General features: G+C 46.8%; 1 protein-coding gene across 3 annotated transcripts in view; it reads left to right on the top strand.

Annotated features, from left to right (window-relative positions):
• ELP3 (elongator acetyltransferase complex subunit 3) overlaps window positions 1–2807 on the top strand; it is a 131668-nt gene extending 128861 nt beyond the window's left edge. For all 3 annotated transcript variants that reach the window (XM_045011482.1, XM_045011484.1, XM_045011483.1), the window contains exon 15: window positions 1293–2807. In XM_045011482.1, the coding sequence (XP_044867417.1) occupies window positions 1293–1369 (77 nt within the window). In that variant the 3' untranslated portion in view covers window positions 1370–2807. The remainder of the gene's footprint in view (window positions 1–1292) is intronic.
• Window positions 2808–15161: the final 12354 nt, after the last annotated feature.

Raw genomic sequence — 15161 nt, 5'->3', positions numbered from 1 at the left:
CTGTGTATAATTAGCGATAGGGTGGAGGCGGCTGTTATTACTCTCTCCTGTAATGTTGTCCCTCCGCTGGATGTTACTGAAAAGCCAGTGTTCTTCCAGGGCATTGGGCTTATCCTGGAGTTGGTCACCACAGGATCTAATTAAGGAAGAAAAGAGGAAGAAGGAGGGAGAAGAGCCTGTTTAAGAACAATAGCAGTCTAAAGCCTCCCTTTTAATGAGGAAATTGAATTTGTGACTGCGGAGCCCACTTGTACATTTAAAGTGGATCCAAGCATATTTATGTGAGTGAAGACAGAGCTTGCTGGGTTTCAGGGCTCTTCAGCTCTCTGTAATGATGTCTGCAGCTGCACCTCTGCCTCTCAAGAGCTTGTCTTTGCTTTGTGTTAAACTTATCCTAAGTTGAGCTCTTGATACTTAGGAACATTAAATGGTTATTCTAATTGTAGCCTTCCATCTCTGCTCACAATCATCCCTCTTCACAGGAGGGAAGGGTAGGGTAGGCGTGTTGCTCTGTTCAGCTGTTTTACCAGGTTCCTACATCTCTGTCCCCAAAAGCAGAGCACAGTCTTTCCAGAATGCTAATGATTAACTACCCCCAGCCCATCCATGGCAGCAGCCTGGAAGGCCAGTGGCTAGGATTTACCCCAAGGAATTTAGGTACCTAACTCCCATTCATTTTGACTTCCTGAGAGTTGGGCACTTTTCTCTCTCAGGTCCCTTGGAAAATGCTGGTCACTGTGCCTTAACATCAAGTTGTAAGAGAGTAGGTGAGCTTGCTTTAGTAAACTATCTACCTATCTGGTTTATAAATTAACCCTAAAGAGATTCGGTCACCCCCAGGCAGAGGTTGCCTAGAGACTAGCTAAGTTCCAAGGATTTTGTGAGGCATTATGCAAGGGGAAGTGACGGGATGCTGGCCGCTGTGCTGGGGACTGTAGGCTGGTGAAGATCTCCACATAGTTTGCCTGCTTCCTTCCTGCTGTCCTAGCATAGCATAATACATCTTGGGGGGAGAGGAAGGCTTGTTTACTTAAAGGAGGGTCAGACATAGCCCTCCCCCAGCAGTGATGTGCATACCAGGTTGCTCTGCAGTTTATCTGAAACCTCATTGTTCAAATGTCTCCAAAACCCTTCAGAAAAACAGGACTATACTGTGTAGCTTTGCTGGACTCTCCTCTATTACATATCTCATTAGTGAAAATCATTTGTCTGCATATCTCTGATTTCCAGGGCCTGATCTCTTGCCGTATATCACTGCACTGATGAGTTTTGCCCCCTCTATTTTGTTGCAGGAGTTGGCACCAGGAATTATTACAGGAAGATTGGCTATGAGCTGGAAGGGCCATATATGGTGAAAAGGCTGGACTGATGCCCTTAACAAGGGGCACGGGAACCCCATCTTCAGACCAGATGTGCTGCTGGGAGCAGGGCAGACATGATGCTGACTAACCCTGGCAAGAAAGCGTGGGGGAAGGAATGCAAGCTTAAAACCAAGGTCTGCTTGTTGCTAAGTATTTGTTATGCTGGAGTCCCCAGCCATAAATTGAAATCTCTACTGGGAGGGACTCAATATTATTCTCCTGAGAGACCGTCCATTGTCAGTGGGGATCTCATGAGAGAACCACTCATCTTATTAGCTGACATGATACTACTGGAGTTGGTGCAATAGTGCATTGAAACAAGCAGAGTTGTGATGTTTTTCTGATTGAAGGTTCTCGTTTTAGGGGGCCCAGTTGAATATCTTGCCCATGTTCTAGCCGCATTTCCATTATGATGTTACTAGCATCATGTTTAAAACTTAGGCATGGGAAGCTTGCAGTCAGTTGAAGTTGGGCTTGCAAGTTACTCGGGAAGCACAAATATTGTATTATTATTTTATGCATCTGTTTTTAAATTTGGGCTGGCTGTCTTCTCTCCATACCGAGTAACAAGATTTAATTATTTTGGGGTAGGTGTGTGTGGTGGGGGCAGAGTGGTTTGCAAACAGTTTGGATATTGTCAAGCTTTTGAGATTCACATTTTGACTAACTCTGCACTAGGGCAGAGTCTAAATTTTGGATCATTCCAGCAAAGAGAGATTCTAAGAAAAGTCTTTTCAGAAGAGTCAGAATAAGTGTCCGATGTGAGACCAAGCTACAAACATCAGTCTGTAAAGGCTGTGTGTTCAGCTCATTTACTCACTATTGCCCACTCCCCTATATTGGGGAATCCTGGGGTACAGTAGGTTTATAAGTGCTCTTTGTGCTGCAATATTTGAACACTCAAAGATATTTTTTAAAAGCATTATGCTAGATTTTAGCTGCGTGACTCATTAAACTCACTCAATGGGAGCCATGCAGCAAAAATTGAATGGAATGCATTAGAATGTGTCTCTGCAAGATAGGAGAGAAGCAGCTTGAACTCTTTTATAGTCTTTCGACCTGAAATGGGGTTGAAATCAAGGGAAGCCATGTGTACAGAGCTCAGCATTTTACACATGCTACTCTTATGAATCTGCCACAAGTCTTCTGGAAGCTTCAGGTGTAATAGCTGCTCATAGACACATGTGATTAACTTGAAGAGAGTTCCTGCAGTTGTGTTTCAATGCTGTTCATTAACTATGACTGCCACCAGGATCTATTGCTGCTTCAGAACATTGGCTTCTGGGGTCATGGGCTAAGAGCTGCTCTGACGTCTGCTGACGCACACCTAACCAAGGAAGGGGAGAAATATGGGCAGGCTATAGACATGCATTCTTTCTGGAGAGAATCTTCTAATAGAATTGTGTAAAAAATAGCTGACAATAAACTTTATATTATTAAAGTGTGCACTTCTTAAAGGTGTCCTGCATTTTAAGGCTTCAGCGACTAAAACGCATCCAGACCAGTTTAACTCAGAGGTAGGAAAATTCCATGCCATTTTTGCTTTCTAATGGTGTATACAGACAGCCTGCTTTTCAGATAAGAAAAGGGTGGGGTGGGGTGGCGGGGGATTTGTGCTTGGTTTTTTTACAGGTCTTTTCTGTCTTGCAAGTCTTTGTGGTAACTGAAGAACTGGTAGAATTCTGACGTAAATACAGATGAAATCAAACCTGATTCATTGAAGGAGGATGATTTTTATTCAGAACGTTTAAAATTCTCTTTGAGGGATAGTTTGTTTTATTATCACCTGTTTAGCTTACATGACTCATATACACTTGGAATAAAAATAAAAATAAAACTCGTGCATTAAGATTCAACAACCCCTCCCACTATCCTTTCAATAAGGGCTGAGAATGCTCACAATCCACATTTCTGAAACCTTCAGGTCTTCCAGCAAAACCAGGGAAGACCAGATTTGAAATCTTTCAAGCCACTTGCTTGCTTCATCAAGAAGCATCAAAAGGTACAAAACTCATAATCTAGTTTTCCTTTTACAGGTCACCTCATGGTTCTCTGTTATGTCTTCTTCCTGCACTTGCTCTGCTTCTGCCAGAACACAGATTCATTAGCCCCTCTTGGCCATGCCCTGATTACACAGATACCTAGAGCCATAATGGAACCTTCTGCTCTCAGCATTCCACAAAATATCAACCCATTGGTGTTAGCAGCAGCATCCTGTGCAAGTTGCAGTTTGAGTAATCAAATTTTGCTGAGCTGAATTCTCCTGACAGTTTCAAGTGGACAAAGTTTTCTTCATCTCCTGGCCTAAACCGCTGTGTGACATTGCTGTGCACAAATCAGCTGCTACATTGCACCCTAAAGCAGGGATGGGCAAACTTTTTGGCCTGAGGGCCACATCTGGGTATGGAAATCTTATAGTGGGCCATGAATGCTCACAAAATTGGGTGTGGGAGGGAGTGAGGGCTCCAGCTGCGGGTGCGGCCTCTGGAGTGGGGCCAGAAATGAAGAGTTCAGGGTGCAGGAGGGGGCTCCGGACTGGGACGGGGGGTTGGGTGCAGGGTGTGTGGGGTGAGGGCTCTGGCTGGGGGTGCAGGCTCTGCGGTGGGACTGGGGGTGAGGGGTTAGGGGTGCAGGAGGGTGCTCTGGGCTGGGACTGAGCAGTTCAGAGGGTGGGAGAGGGATCAGGGATGGGGCAGAGGTTTGGGGCGTGGGAGGGGCTCAATGGTGTAGGCTCCAGGCGGCGCTTACCTCAAGCAGCTCCCAGAAGCAGCGGCATGTCCCCCCTTCTGCTCCTACATGGAGGCATGGCCAGGCGGCTCTGCGCACTGTGCTGTCCGCAGACGCTGCCCCACAGCTCCCATTGGCCATGGTTCCTGGCCAATGGAATCCACGGGGGGCAGCACTTGGGGCAGGAGTAGTGTGCAAAGCTCCTTGGCTGCCCATGTGCATAGGAGACATAGGGGGGACATGCTGCTGCTTTCAGGAGCCATGCAGAGTGAGGAAAGCTCCTGACCCTGCTCCCCGGCTGGAGCGCCAGAGCTGGGCAAGCGCTGGACCCTGCTCCCCAGCGGGAGATCAAGGGCCGGATTAAAACATCTTGAGGGCCAGATGCGGCCCCCGGGCCGTAGTTTTCCCAACCCTGCTCTAGGGCTGCCCTTCAGCGGTGGATAGTGATTCCTTAGCTCTATTTTTAAAAGCATTTGGGAACCTATATGTTGAAGTTTATGTTGTAAATGTGTGATCTCTGTTCTATTCTAGATCGGTTTTTATACCATGCTCATTGTCGTAGTATCTGAGCACCTTCCAGTAGTGCATTAAGTAATGTGATGTGTTGTTTGTTCTCTCATCCTCTTCCCAGACGGGGGAGTGTTTGCAGTGGAATATCTTGGTTTGGTAGGGTTTTTTATTTATTAAATAAATATACCTGTTGCTATGTGTTTATATTAAGGAAGGAAAGGTCAAAGAAATGCACCTTGCAGTTGGAAAAGTGGTGACGTTAGAGATGGTCTTTAGTTCCTGGGGAAGTTTATTCCACAGTCTTGGACCACCTCTGGAGAAAGGTCTGTCTCCCGCACAGATAAGCTTTACTCTTCTTGTTGAGAGTTCCGTTGTGCCAGAGGAGCTAAGTTGTCAACCATGGTCTTCGCCCTGGACCTTTAGATAGTCTTTTAGGTATCCTGCACCCAGACTATGGAGCGCTTTGAAGATAAGGTCCAAGACCTTGAACTTCATTCAGAATCTGTGGGAAGCAAAGAACAGGTGTGTTGTGCTCACAATAACCCATGTTGCTGAGGACACGTGCTGCAGCATTTTGTACTACTTGGAGTTTCCTAAGTGCTGAAGGTTTCATGCCCAGGTATATCGCATTGCTGTAGTTCAGGTGAGAAGTGGTGAAGGCATGAATAACTGAGGCCAAGTTTCTTCTGCCAGGATGGGATGGAGTCTCCTAGCCAACTGGAGATAGTAGAAAGCATTACTTGCAGTTGCTATGATGTGAGAGTTCAGCATCTGTGACGAATCAAATAATACTTCTAGACTATAGACTTAATTGACCAGTTGTGGATGTCAAACTTCAACCAATGGAGATTACACAGTCCTCAAAATACGTTCCTCTGACCATCATCACCTCCTCCTGTTTTGCTTGGATTCAGCTTCAGCCATCTGTTCTCATCCAAGCACTGGGCCATTTTATGTTAAGGATGGGTGGAGCTGTGTGTCATCTGCATATTGCTGGCACTTGAGTCCATGTTGTCTGACTAGTTCACCTAGTGTTTTCATGTAAATATTGAAAAGGACTAGAGAGAAAAATGATCCTTGTAGGATCCCCACAAGTGGAAGAGTTTGGTGGTGTAGGTGCAGTTTCCCATCACTACTTGTTGGGTGTCCCCCATCAGGAAGGACTCAAACCACTATAGTGCATTACCCTGGACTCCTGCCATTTCACTCAGGTGAGACAGCAGTATCTCGTGATCAGCACTGTCAAAGGCTGCAGAGAGGGCCAGGAGGATGAAAGTGAATGACTGTCACTCTATTCACTATCAGTGCCACAATAGCAGTGTCCGTTCTCTGTCCTGGTGTGAATCAAAATTGTGCCAGGTCTAGAATGTTGGCTTTATTTAGATGAACTAGTAGTTGTCCTTTTTCTGTCTTCTCTGTGAGCTTGCTTAGGAATGGGAGGCCTGACATTCAGCAATAATTGGCTTTTTTCAACAAAATGTTATGTATGACTTGTCAAGCTTACAGTTCAGTGATGTTCACATTCTCTAGCATGGCACCGAGATATATCAGCATCTCAAGACAAAAATTAGCAGAAGTCAGTTTGGTTTCTGCCAAGGAGTAGGCAAGAGGGAGGCAGTATTTGCCGTAAGGATCTTATCTGAGTATGTGATAGAAGTGCAAAGGGAAATCCATATGTGCTTTTTGGATTTAGAAAAGGCATTTGATAAAATTCAATGTGACAAAAATGATGGATACTCTGGAAGAAGGTAGTATTGACTTCCAAGATCTACAATTAATAAAAAGCTGGTATTGGGGACAGAAAGCAGCAATCCAAATGAACTATGAAATAGCTGACTGTAGCATCAAGAAAGGTGTATGCCAGGGTTGTATCCTATCTCCACAACTATTCAACATATATGCAGAAGTTCTAATGAGGGAAAGTTTAGAAGACATCAGCCAGGACATATACAGGTCAATGGTATATACATCAACAACATAAGATACTCCAGTGACCAGGTTTGTATCACTATGACCAGGGAAAACTTCAGAACATGCTTATTGCTATGAATAAATGGAATGATGATTAATGTTAGAAAGGCAAAAAGTATAAGTAACCATAGAAATACACAAGATAGGCAATATCTCAACAGTCAAGTGGTGAAATGAGTGAATAGCTTCCCTTGTTTAGGGGATCTGATAACATCAGAGGGAAGATGCAACAAATAAATCAGGAAAAGGATGATACAACTTGCAAAAAATGGATTCAACAGTTTGCAAAGACTTTCCTGTTGTTGAAAGTTTGAATTACACATCTGCACTAGACTGCTGAAGTGCTATGTATAGTAAATCTACCTGTATGGATGTGAGAGCTGGACACTTAAAAAGGACACAGAGATGACTCAGAGTGGGGTTTTTTTTATTACAGAAGAATGTCAAAAATTAACAATCTGGATAACCAAAACAAGATACAATGAGGTAATGACAAGGCTGAATTTTAAAAGATATAACTTTTTTTAAAATCCTAGATAAGAGAATAACATCTTTCTGTGGACACACTACTTGCTGATTGTGTAGAGTGACTTAATTCTGGCACTCATATGATCAGATAAGATTGCAGGCAAACCAGGAAGAGGAATAAAGAGAGCCAGCTATATTGGAAACATTGTCAGATGATCTGGTATCCAAAGGAGACTGGACATTTTACAGCTCTTTTGCATTTGGAAAAGATGGAAGGTGGCAGTCAACAACCTCCATATTGTAGATAGTTGACTAGGACTGAAATATCCAGGGTGGGTTTCTTCAGTGTTGGCTGGACTACAGCATATTTTGAAAGAGAAAGAGAAGATTCCTTCTTTGAATGAGGCATTGGCTATTTTGGTCAGTTAGTTGCACCAGTTTTTTATGACTCCCTTTCATAAGTCAGGAAAAGCCTGGGTCAGATTGACATGTCTTGGGTTGAGACTCCTTTTGGGTTTCTAGAACACCTTGAGGAGTGAATGTACTGAACTCTAGGAATGAAGGTGGCCTGTTGGTTGGTGGTTGCAAGTGTAGCAGATCCAACCTGTTTTAGAAGGCTTCCAGAATGTGTGTGATCTTTTCAGTGTAGTGTTAGACCCGCAGCAGGAGCCTTCCCTATGGACAGATACTGGACACAGTTTTGGTATATAATACTTTTAAGTACTCTTTATTGCTTACAAAATAAACCTCATTCACTCCACATTTGTACCCCAAACATACTACACCAGAGTCCACAGGTCAGAATGAAGTCCCAATGGCCAGTCGAGGTTCAGTCAGATCAGATGTGGGGAGCTGGCAGAAAGACCACATCTATATCCAAACAGGGCTCTAAGGTTGTTGAAAGACTCCAAATTGCAAATGTATGAAACCTCCATTTATAATCCACTTTGTGACATCATTAGTCTTTTGTCTCTGTTTGGGCCTTTCACTGACAACTCAATTTCAGGCAGACCGCCGTGATTCAAGGCGTGCCATTTCCTCCAATTCTTATTCATTTTTTATAGCAGTCCAGGTGGTGGTGTTTCCTTATCTGCTGATTCTTCGTATATTTCCCAGGGACATAACAAAGTTGTTTTGTACAAATAGTCTTTGACCGCTTGAAACCTTAAGTTCTTGCTTCAGTTGCCAACACAGTGTCAAACACACTCCATCCACACTAGGCCTTGATGGCCTATAACGTATTACATGGATATATGTGTGATATATCCCAATAGTAGTAGTATGATAGTCCTTTGCAGTGCTCAGCTGTGATGCAGCTTATAGGCATTCAGGATTGATTAAGTGATTTACCACCCTGGATTGCTCCTTGGGGTGGGATTTGGCAGCCTCAGTGGAGGGAAGGTTCTCTTGGCCTGTGTTACAGCCTCAGCATAAGTTTTGAGGAGTTTGTTTCATCCTATCTAAATCACCTTTGTTTTCCGCAGTTAGCACTCAAGTTTCTACCTCCTCTCTCCATCTGATGCGGGATGTCAGAAGACCAAGGATGTGGTAGGGAAGAAAGGGGCTGTTTGGGGCCAGCGTATCAGTGGCTGAGGCCAGTGTGGAATGGTAAGGGCTCACCAGGCCTCAACTCCTCATAGTGTGGATGGGGTAGTTATGTCCATTTGCAGGCTTTGGAATTTGTTGGAGTTCCATGAGCCGTCATGGATGAATCAGGATCATTTGATCTGACTTGTTGCCTGGGCACAGGAAAATCCCGAGCCACTGCTTTAAGGAAGTGATGATCTGGCCAAGACAGCATTTGGTTTGTGATGTCCCCCATCTTGATATCTAAGCCGAAGATCAGGTCCAGAGTATAACTAGCTGTGTGGGTTGGGACAAGATGTTCTATGAAACTCCATGGGAAGCAAGTGAGGAGATGAGTTTTTGTATGTTTGTATCTGTAGCCTTGTCGATTACAAGCATTTGAAATCTCCCATGCTAACAAGCCTGGGATATCTCACTGCCTTTGGCGACAAGGTGTCAGTGTGCTCTTTCATGAATACTTTTTTTCTATGGTGGTCTGTAACTCTGGTTTCTACTGTCAGATGAATGAATTCAAATGAAGCTGTCGTACCTGAGGCATTTCTCTTACATTTGATGTTTGCAGAGAAGATGAATGTAGTGCCACCTGCCTCCTTGTCCTCTAGGTCAGAGGTGTACCAAGTATCCTGGGGTGATGAGATTGGATGACACTGCAAGCTCTGTGCTAGCCTACCAGGTCTTGGTGATGCAGGCTGTATTGGGTACTTCATTGCTGATGAAGTCGTGCATTGTCTTTTGCTTGTTAGTGGCAGATCTAGTGTTGATCAGCCTCAACTTTAGTTCATGATGCTTTGTGCCATCTGTTTCTGGCCTGTGCAAAGGTAGTGGACCTGTCAGTTAGATGTCTAAAATCTGATTTCTTATTTCTGCTTTTCTGTTTCCTTGGACAGTTCCTCCCAATTTGAACTGTGACAGGAGATGGAGTAGATAATGCATGGGATGTTCCAAGTGGAGGAACAGTTATCTGCTTCACCAGATGCGCTCAGAAAGGCAGGTCTGTTGGGTATCTTATGGCTCTATAACCTGAGCCCAGCCAGGGAAAGTTCTTCTTTGAGTGCTTGCTCATGTCCATTCCATATTAGGTTTGTGTGCTTGCAACATGCACCAGTGCTGGAAGTTTTTCCCTCAGCAGTATCTGTAGGGGACCAGCTCTGGCGCCCTCTGGAGTGGCATCTGCATGGCATGGTATAAGGGTCACTGCCAGCTCCCCTCCCACCCTGAGTTTCTTCTTGCCACCAGTGATGGTGCTGGAACATCTGCTGTTTCGGCTAGCATTGTTTTGTTCTCCATTCTTACGAACTTTATGAAACCTGTAATATAGTTGAATATAGTTAGTAGTTGAATTAGTTACCCTTAGTAGTAGTTCTTACAGTCTTCATTAGTCCAAACAGGACTCAGCCTGGGGATGGGGCATACCCTGGTCCACAGGCTTTAAGCCCTCTGATCGTTGCAAACGGCTTATGCCCATCAGTGATCCACATAATGGCTGCCTAAGGTGCTTGGGCTAAGGGCACATAAGTGACAAGTGTCGTCTTTGTAAGTCCTTCAGACCCAGGACGAAAAAGGAGTGGGACAATCGCCTGAAAGTGCTCCTGATGGAGATGGCACTCACTCCGGCACCAGAGCAACGGTCCGACTTGGCACCGAGCAGCGCGGTGTAGGTGCGCAGTGCTCCACTGGCACCATCCACGAGCCGCCACCAATCCCCCTCAGCAGCTCCGGCCAAGAAGCTGAATAAGACAGCTAGGGGCAGATCTCCTACTTCCTGCAAGGGAAAGGAGAGGGCTGTGGGCGAGACAAGACCCACGCCGGACTGCTCAACGCCCCCTTTGGGAAGTCAGGCCCCAGCTCAAGTCAAGCAGTGCATCCCATCCAAGGGGCATGAGTACTTATATTCCCACCCAGCCCTCAATTCCCTGGTGGTAGAGGCAGTTAACCACAGGGAGAGGCAAAGTCAACCCGGGGCTACCCCCAAAAACAAAGACTCAGTGGTTGGATCTCTTTGGACGCAAAGTTTATTCGTCCTCCAGCCTGCAATTGAGAGTGGCCAATCACCAAGCCCTCCTTGCCCGCTATGATTACAACATGTCGCAGGCCATGGCGAAGTTTGAGGCTTCACTTTCTGAAGGGTCCAGGAAGGAATTCTGGGCGATCCTCAAGGAGGACACAGCTGCGGTGAGAGTGGCCCTCCAGGCAGCTTCAGACGCAGTGGACTCTGCCACCCGCCCCATGGCCTCCACCATCTCCATGTGGTGAGCTTCCTGCTGCTCTTCTCAGGCTTGTCAGCTGAGGTTCAGCAGTCGATGCAGGACCTTCCCTTCAATGACCAGGCCAGTTTGCAGAGCAGACATACAGCAAGCTGCATGGTTTAAGGGACTCCCATACGATCCTTTACGTCCCAGGCCCGGCACATAAGCGGTTCAAACCGCAACAGCTTCATGGACAAGGGAGCCAGCCTCAGCAGGACTGCCTCACAAGAAGGCCAAGGGCTACAAATGCCGCCCAAGCCATCCTCCTCCACCCTCTGCTCGGTCAGGTTCCACCCAAAACAAGCAGGGGGCCAAGCAACCGTTTTGAGGGTGTGCCCAATGGTGACCTACCAGACTATACCCCGGATCCATCTTGTTTTTTTCCAACTGCCTTTCCTTTTTCCTCCCTGCATGGAACTCTATAATCTCGGACCGCTGGGTCCTGAACACAGTGGTGGAGGGCTATACCCTCTAGTTTCTTTCTACCCCACCCCCTTCCCTGTCCCTCTTCAGGGACCCTTCTCATGAGAGTCTTCTCACACAGGAGGTTCAAGGGTTACCGCAACTGGGTGCGGTGGAGGAGGTTTCTGTCTAATACAGGAACAAGGGGTTTTATTCCCGATGCTTTTTAATCCCAAAGGCCAAGGGTGGTGTCCATCCCATTCTGGGCCTGCGAGACCTCAAGAAGGTACCTAAAGAAGCTGAAGTTCCGCATGGTCTCCCTGGCCTCTGTCATCCTCTCCCTGGATCTGGGAGACTGGTATGCCACCCTTGACCTAAAGAATGCATACTTCCACATAGCAATCATTCAAGGACACAGACACTTCCTCTGATTTACGGTGGGACCCAGCCACTACCAATTTTTGGTCCTCTTGTTTGGCCTAACAGCACCGAGGGTGCATGTCGGTGGTGGCGGCTTACCTCAGGTGCCATGGTATCCAGATCTACTCGTACCCCGATGACTGGCTGGTCAAAGGCAGCTCCAGATCTCAGGTCCAAAAGGATGTCCAGTGGCCTGTGATGGGACACTAGATAGGGTGGGATCTGAGTTACTACAAAGAATTCTTTCCTGGGTGTCTGGCTGGTGAGTCTTGCCCACATGCTCAGGGTTTAGCTGATCACCATATTTGGGGTCGAGAAGGAATTTTCCTCCAGGGCAGATTGGCAGAGGCCCTGCGGGTTTTTCATCTTCCTCTGCAGCATGGGGCATGGGTCACTTGCTGGAGGATTCTCTGCACCTTGAGTTCTTTAAACCACAAGTTGAGGGCTTTGGTAGCTCAGACATAGGTCAGGAGTTTTACAGGAGTGGGAGGGTGAGATTCTGTGGCCTGCGTTGTGCAGGAGGTCAGACTAATAGATCATAATGGTCCCTTCTGATCTTAAAGTCTGTGAGTCTGTTGCAAGCCACGTGCTGCTCCCTGGGCCTACTGGTGAATGACAAAAAGTCTACATTAGTTCCAATGCAAAGGATAGAATTCATCAGAGCGGTGCTTGGCTCAACCCGCACCACAGTGTTCCTGCCGCTAGAAAGGTTCCAGACATTGACAAACCTCATTGTGGAAGTCTTCATGTTCCCCTGACTATGTCCAGGGTTTGCCTATGTCTCTGGGCCACGTGGCAGCTTGCACGTACGTTGTCCACCATGCCAGGCTCCAGATATGGCCCCTGCAGCAGTGGCTGACTACAGTCTATTTCCAGTCCAGGGATCACCTGGAAAAGATCGTTACCATACCCCGGCAATACTCACCTCACTGCGGCGTTGGAGTGATCGCAAGAAGGTGCTAGAGGGAGTTCCATTTGGCAACCCCCCTCACTCCATTGAGTTGGTGTCAGACACCTTGGACCTCGGCTAGGGGGTGCAACTCGGAGATCTCCTGACCCAGGGTATGTGGTCCCCGGAGGAGATGATGTTACACATAAATATCAAAGAACTCAAAGCGGTCCGCTTGGCATGCGGGATCTTCCTACCTCACCTGTCAGGCAAGGTGGTGAGAGTTCTGATGGACAAAACAGCCTAGATGTTGTATATCAACAGGCAAGGAGGAGTATGCTCATCGGCTCTCTGCCAAGAGGCACTCCTTTGAAAATTCTGCATCAACCACAAAGTCTACCTGGAGGCTTGTCATCTCCCTGACGTCAAGAACACACTAGCAGATTACTTCAGCAGGGCCTTCTCCTCTCACCACGAGTGCTTGCTCCACCAAGAGGTAACCTTACATGATCTTCCAGAGGCCCCTCCCTGGCCCCTGCTCAACTGACTGGACCTGCTGTCACAGGACTACGGTCGGCTCTTACACTCCACCCTCACGTCCCTCCACCGCTCGACGTGGATGCTGTGTGGCTGAACCCGGAGGAGCGGATCTGTTCGGAGGAAGTCCAGCAGGTCCTCCTGAAAAGTAGAAAGCCTTTAACCAGACTGACTTACCTGGCCAAGTGCACAAGGTTTTCCTGCTGGGCATCCTCGCATTCTTCCATACAATCTGTCTTAGACTACCTGCTTGATTTGAGAAATCAGGGCCTGGCACGCTCTTCCATTAGAGTGCATCTTGTGACCATCTCTGCTTTTCACCCACCAATCCAGGGCCAGATGGTGTTTTCTCATAACATGACGGTCAGATTCTTGAGAGGTCTTGAGAGACCTCTTCCTGCAGGTACGGACCCATGTCTCACAGTGGGATCTCAACTTGGTCCTTTCTAGGCTCACAGACCATCCTTTTAGCCCTTCCTGGTGAAAGAACAGCCCCCTTTGGCAACCGCCTTCCTGGTGGTAACTCCTGAGCTGGGTGAGGGTGAGGAATCACAGCCTCACTTTCATCTTTGAAAGCTGAAAGAAATTTTCTGAGAAGTAAAAAGCAGCCAGAGGTCCCCCCTGCTGTTTGCACCAGGGCTGGCCATGTGGCAGGCTGTGGGGAGGGAGGAGACTGGCTGGGGTGCAAGAACATGGTTGGTCCCTTTGAGGGCTCTCAGGAGCCCCTGTTGTTTTTGCTGGGGCTGGACCCTGCTGCTGCCGCTGAAGGGTGGGAAGAGAGTGGTCTGGGTGACTCACTGGTGATGCTGGAGACTTGTTGTATAGCTTCCAGTAATGCCCAGCATTCTGCCTTAATGGCCCAATTTTAGTGTCTTCACCAAAGGAAAGTATCCATTGACACCACCCTCTCCTGCCCCCCTCCCTCCGACTGTCCCAGTAGTTTGGCTCATGCCCTGAAGAAGAAAGATTTCTGTCCCTTCCAATACTGTTTTACAAGTATTATTTATACTACTGTTCTAACTCTGGATATTCTTGTTACCCACAGAGATGCTCAGACCTAAAGCCAGCATTTCAGGCAGGAGCTGGCACTGCTAATAAAAATGTCCCCAAAGGGCCAGGTGCAGCCATTCTCTGCCCTATCAGCATATGCATCCTGCATGTTGCCACAGCCAAGACTTCAAACCACAACCCTCATGGACCATACCTGTAGCTAGCAGCCCTCCCAGCAGGGCTATAAAGAACTTTTCCTTGCTAAGTAGTGCTCGTTATCTCAGCTGGAAGTTGCCCTGTGTTTATAGCACATTGCACTGGGGGCCTGAGCTACATTCCTCAGTGGTTATTACAAGAATCTTTTTAGTGGTTGTGCAGGTTTCTCACCCCTCCTCCCCCTCCCCCCCGTTTGTTGGATGGTCTCTTAAGATTTGACGTTTCTACCTTCTCTGTTGGTTACTAAATTGCATGTAACAACTTCTTAGCCCATTTCTCTCTTGTGTAATATCCTGTGATTTTGTGTCCGCCTTTTTGCGAAAGAAAGGCTTATATTGTGGAGTGAAAATAAATAGGGAAGCTTCAACCCAACCCATCAATAAGGCAGTGAAGTGGAGAGAGAGCACTTCCTGCTCCACCAAATGTCAAGGCTGCTGTTCAGTTTGAGGCACCGGAGCGTGAGGTCTCATTTTAGTAAGGGCAAAGGTGACTCTTTTCACTTTCCCTTCCTTTGCCTTGATGGATTTTAACCCGGGGAAAAATTAAAGTCCATACAAGCAAGATTTTTCTTGGCTTCAGCATTGTTTTCCGTCTGCTGTCTTTTTCTTCTGAAGAGGAAAAGAAACCTTGGCATAGAAATTATTCAGGATACAAACACACTCCATCATAGAAGACGTTTTTAGCAGTGCTTTAGGTTGGGCAATTTGTTTTAGTTTTGTCCCCTGATCAATCTCCTATTTTGCTACTCTGCTGTAAAGTCTTTCTCCAGGCTGAAAATTTGTTTCACTTGGGTGTGTGGTTTTTTTTCCCAGTAATCCTCCAAGATCTTGATATTTC

This window comes from Mauremys mutica, chromosome 3 (genome assembly GCF_020497125.1).
Source record: "Mauremys mutica isolate MM-2020 ecotype Southern chromosome 3, ASM2049712v1, whole genome shotgun sequence".
NCBI lineage: Eukaryota > Metazoa > Chordata > Testudines > Geoemydidae > Mauremys > Mauremys mutica.
Note: the sequence above shows the minus strand (reverse complement) of the source record. Positions and strands in the feature narration are given on the sequence as shown.